Raw genomic sequence first — 4,815 nt, forward strand, 5'->3', positions numbered from 1 at the left:
AGGAATATCTAATATCCCAGTATATTCAAAGCCATCCTGTGAAGCAAGTCAGATACTTCAGTTTCAGTGAGGAGCTATCACACTCTGTCATATCTCAAATCTGTCTGGCCTATCTTCTGCAATTCAATACATGTAAGCCACTTGATAGAAATCTGGATGTATCTTCCCCTCTTGCAAAATATGCTGCAGAACACTGGATCATACATGCACATTCTGGTTGCAAGAGTCAATCTCAGTCATCTTCAATATTTGTATTGATGATGAAGCTTCTGACGGATGAAAATAATGCTTTTGTGAACTGGGTTAAAATTCATGATATTGATATGCACTTCAGGATGACGGGGGATGAGATTGCTAAACCACTATATTATGCATCACAGGCTGGACTAACTGAAGCATCATATGTTTTGTCAGAAATGACAACAGATATAAATGCACAGGGAGGATTCTATGGAAATGCACTGCAGGCAGCATCATATGGAGGCCATGAGGCAATTGCAAAGCTGCTCATAGATGAGGGAGCAGATGGAAATGCACAGGGAGGATTCTATGGAAATGCACTGCAGGCAGCATCATATGGAGGCCATGAGGCAATTGCAAAGCTGCTCATAGATGAGGGAGCAGATGTAAATGCACAGGGAGGATTCTATGGAAATGCACTCCAGGCAGCATCATATAAAGGCCATGAGGCAATTGCAAAGCTGCTCACAGATGAGGGAGCAGATATAAATGCACAGGGAGGATTCTATGGAAATGCACTGCAGGCAGCATCATATGGAGGCCATGAGGCAATTGCAAAGCTGCACATAGATGAGGGAGCAGATGTCAATGCACAGGGAGGAAACTTTGGAAATGCACTCCAGGCAGCATCATATGGAGGCCATGAAGCAATTATAAAGCTGCTCATAGAGGAGGGAGCAGATGTAAGTACTAGTCAGGGCACCCAGGGAATGCACTCCAGAGCAGGTTATTATGTAGGCCATGGAATAGCGAAGCTCTTATATATTAAGGGAGCAGATATTGATGCACAGGGAGGATTCTATGGAAATGCACTGCAGGCAGCATCATATAAAGGCCATGAGGCAATTGCAAAGCTGCTCACAGATGAGGGAGCAGATATAAATGCACAGGGAGGATACTATAGAAATGCACTCCAGGCAGCATCATATAAAGGCCATGAGGCAATTACAAAGCTGCTCATAGACAATGGAGCAGATGTAAATGCACAGGGTGGAGACTATGGGAATGCACTCCAGGCAGCCTCATATGGAGGCCATGAGGCAATTGCAAAGCTGCTCACAGATGAGGGAGCAGATATAAATGCACAGGGAGGATACTATGGAAATGCACTCCAGGCAGCATCATATAAAGGCCATGAGGCAATTGCAAAGCTGCTCACAGATGAGGGAGCAGATATAAATGCACGGGGAGGATTCTATGGAAATGCACTGCAGGCAGCATCATATGGAGGCCATGAGGCAATTGCAAAGCTGCACATAGATGAGGGAGCAGATGTCAATGCACATGGAGGACACTTTGGAAATGCACTCCAGGCAGCATCATATGGAGGCCATGAAGCAATTGTAAAGCTGCTCATAGAGGAGGGAGCAGATGTAAGTACTAGTCAGATGCACCCAGGGTATTAAAGAACAGGTTATTATGTAGGACATGGAATAGTGAAGATTTTATGGATATTTTGCCTTGTATATATTGATGATATAGTCATCTATTCAAAAACCTATGAGGAACATTTGGTACATGTAGACAAGGTCCTAGAGGCAATTGAGAACGTGGGTATAACATTGTCCCCGAAGAAGTGCCATCTTTTTTACGGTTCTGTCCTCCTTCTGGGACACAAAGTATCAAGGTTAGGTTTGTCTACACATGCAGAGAAAGTTGAAGTAATCATGCACCTAGAATGGCCCAGGAAGCTTTTGCAGTTGCAAGTGTTCTTGGGCATGGTTGTATATTTTTCGGCCTTTATTCCCTACTATGCATCAATATGCACCCTTGTTCCAACTTTTGCAGAAAGGATGTAAATGGAATTGGGGAGTAGAACAAGAGCATGCATTCCAGTCAGCAAAATTAGCCCTTCAATTGAGCCCTGTCCTAGGACATCCCAAGGAAGGCCTTGCATACCAGTTATACACAGATGCTTCAGATGAAGCCCTGGGGTGTTCTTTACAGCAAATTCAGCCAATAAAAGTAGGTGATCTGAAAGGTACATGCACCTACAATCGACTAAAGAAAACTCATGAACAAGGCCTTGATCTGCCTCGATTAGTGACAGGGTTGAGCAGTAAGTGTAAGGACCATGACTTTGACGATGTATGGGCTCCCGAATTCAACAACACAATAGTGCACATGGAGAGAGTTATAGCATACTGGTCAAAAATGCTGAAACTCAATACTCAATGACTGAATGAGAGGTAGTGTTTGAAAGTCTGGTCTGGTCTGGTCTTTTGATGCCCAGGGGCTTTAACCATAACTGCAACCAGTCTACCCTTTTCCCAGAAGTCAAAAAGACTGGACTGGACCACAAAAGACCGTGGTCTGCGGTCTTTTTGCAGTCTTTAGACTGGTTTTGGTCTGCATCAGTTTTAACCGGTCTTTAGGCTAATATTTTAAAATTATGAATCGGTAAATTTATTAACATGTCTACTGGCTTTAAAACGAGCTTAAGAACGTTAAATTTGGTTCAGAATTGGTGTTTCTATAAAATAAATCTGGTACATCTACTATTTCCAAAAATATTTTACAATTTAATTCATATCTCTCTCAATTCTTTACCAAATTGTATGTTCTTGGGTGCGTTTTAAAGGGTATTTAAGGGGCTACAAAAGACCGGTTCACGTTAACCGGTTTTTTTGCGGTCTTAACATCTCAAAAATAAAAGACTGTAATGCAGGTCCAGTCTGGTTACAGTTTTTTTTCCAGTCATGAGACTGGACTTCTAAACACTAATGAGTGGCTCTATGGCTAAGGAGGGACTAGTAAAATTTCAACCCTTTGTCAAAGGCAAGGAAGTTCTCCTCATCACAGACCATTTGGTGTTATAATGGGCACACACCTACGAGAATGCAAACCATTGCTTAGCCACTTGGGGGGCTGTGAAGTGTTCACTCTGAACTTCTTGCATAGCTGAAGCCAAGAGGGAAGGAGGAGGCAAGAATGGGTGGATCTGGGATTAACACCCATGAGTGAGCAATGAGCAGTTACAAGATACTCAGCTGGCCCAACATGATTATGCATACTGTAGGAAGTACAGATATACAAAGCACTACATGTAGTGCAAGAGGATGGCAAGACTGCTGACAAGATGGTGGTTCAAGACAAAAGATCAATATATTATGTAAGATATCCAAATCTAGCTATATACCATTGTTTGACTATGGCCTCCAGGCATTCCCTTCCAATCCTATATCACAAAGCCCCCCAATGTCCAGAGGGAATGTAAGGAAAAGAATGGTGGGGAGGAATAATAGAATAGAAATCCTCTTGCCCCCCAGAGTGAATATCAGGATAAAATGAGACCAAAAGGTAGCAAAGCAAAGAACATGAATAAAAGAAAGAAAAAATTTGGCCCCAAATAATTCCTATCTGGAAAGCTGGTCACTGTAAGCTCCCAGCTTAACCCAGAAATACCCATATGATCCTCCCATTCTCTCGTCAGTGATGTATAACCATGAGTACTGGGAAGCCATGCAAGTGGATGGCTTCCAGGTCATCCAACTCCATTGCCTTTCGCCATCAAGATGGTGTAGCATGCTTCCATCATACTTGTGGTCTGGGTATAAGGAATGTATAGTGTGATAGAGGCTTGCACCTCTCCACTCAGATCATTGATCCCAACTCAACTCCCTCTACCCATCAAGATGATGTAGCCTGCTTCCATTGTGGTGTGTCATCTGGATGTGGGGAGTGTGTAATGGGATAGAGGCTTGCGCCTCTCCTCACATCTTCCACCTATACTCCCATACAGCCCCCCACTTTTCCAGTGTATGAATCTCAAGAATCAAGCCAGGGAGGATTGAGGCGAAGAGATCATGCAGTGGAAAATTACAAGCCATGATCCTAAGTTGGTGTCAGAGTAGGTAGAGGTGGTGCCATGTTGGGTAGGAATGATAAGAGGTTGAAGGAAAGGGGGAGAAAAAAAAATGTTGTCATAAATCTTGCCCCCCAGAGTCCACTTCTGCTTCCATTCCTCCTTTGAGCAATGGATGCAGCTGCTTCTCACAAACTCAATCCCTCTCTCCATGCTTTGAGATTTCCCTAACACCTAGTACCTCTATGCACCCCATGCACCCCTGCTCCATGACACAGATGCAGGTCGCATATACACCACTTCCAAATACTTTTAGTTAAGTTAGCGCTGTATGACCCTAAACCAGTTCTTCACTTGCCCCTGCCGCTGCCATCCCACATTACCGACTCTTGGCATCATCAAGGCCAGAGCTGCCATGTTTGTGTCCTTTGCCGTGAATTCCGCAGGCAAAGGAAGGTAGTCATCACGTGATTCTTACTTTACAAAAGCCTGAGCTCCTGCACAAATTGACAAGTAGTATGTATCATTTTCCTAATACTAGCCATCGTCGTCGTAAACCATTGTGAAACTTGTGAAAGTAGAGATTAACGAATGGCCATCCATATTTTGGAAGTTAACAACATTATGATTGACATGGGTAGTATCCCAACACAAATGGGTAAAGCTACAGAGTCAACCTTGGCTGTAGAGTTACGATTCGCATTGGAAGCAAACATCTAACTCTGCCAATGTTGAAGCTTCTTCCAATTGGCAAACAGAAACTGACACTT

At 43.4% G+C, this 4,815-nt stretch overlaps 1 protein-coding gene across 1 annotated transcript; it reads left to right on the forward strand.

The window, feature by feature from the left end:
• Window positions 1-2,430: 2,430 nt before the first annotated feature.
• On the forward strand, window positions 2,431-2,615 carry LACBIDRAFT_317447 (uncharacterized protein; the record flags this gene model as incomplete). The annotated part of the gene is made up of 1 exon (XM_001890110.1): window positions 2,431-2,615. Exon 1 carries the CDS (start codon window positions 2,466-2,468, stop codon window positions 2,613-2,615), a length of 150 nt encoding a protein of 49 aa, XP_001890145.1. The 5' UTR covers window positions 2,431-2,465.
• Between the last annotated feature and the right edge of the window lie 2,200 nt (window positions 2,616-4,815).

The sequence above is a fragment of the Laccaria bicolor genome, genomic scaffold (assembly GCF_000143565.1).
Source record: "Laccaria bicolor S238N-H82 LACBIscaffold_80 genomic scaffold, whole genome shotgun sequence".
NCBI classification, from domain to species: domain Eukaryota; kingdom Fungi; phylum Basidiomycota; class Agaricomycetes; order Agaricales; family Hydnangiaceae; genus Laccaria; species Laccaria bicolor.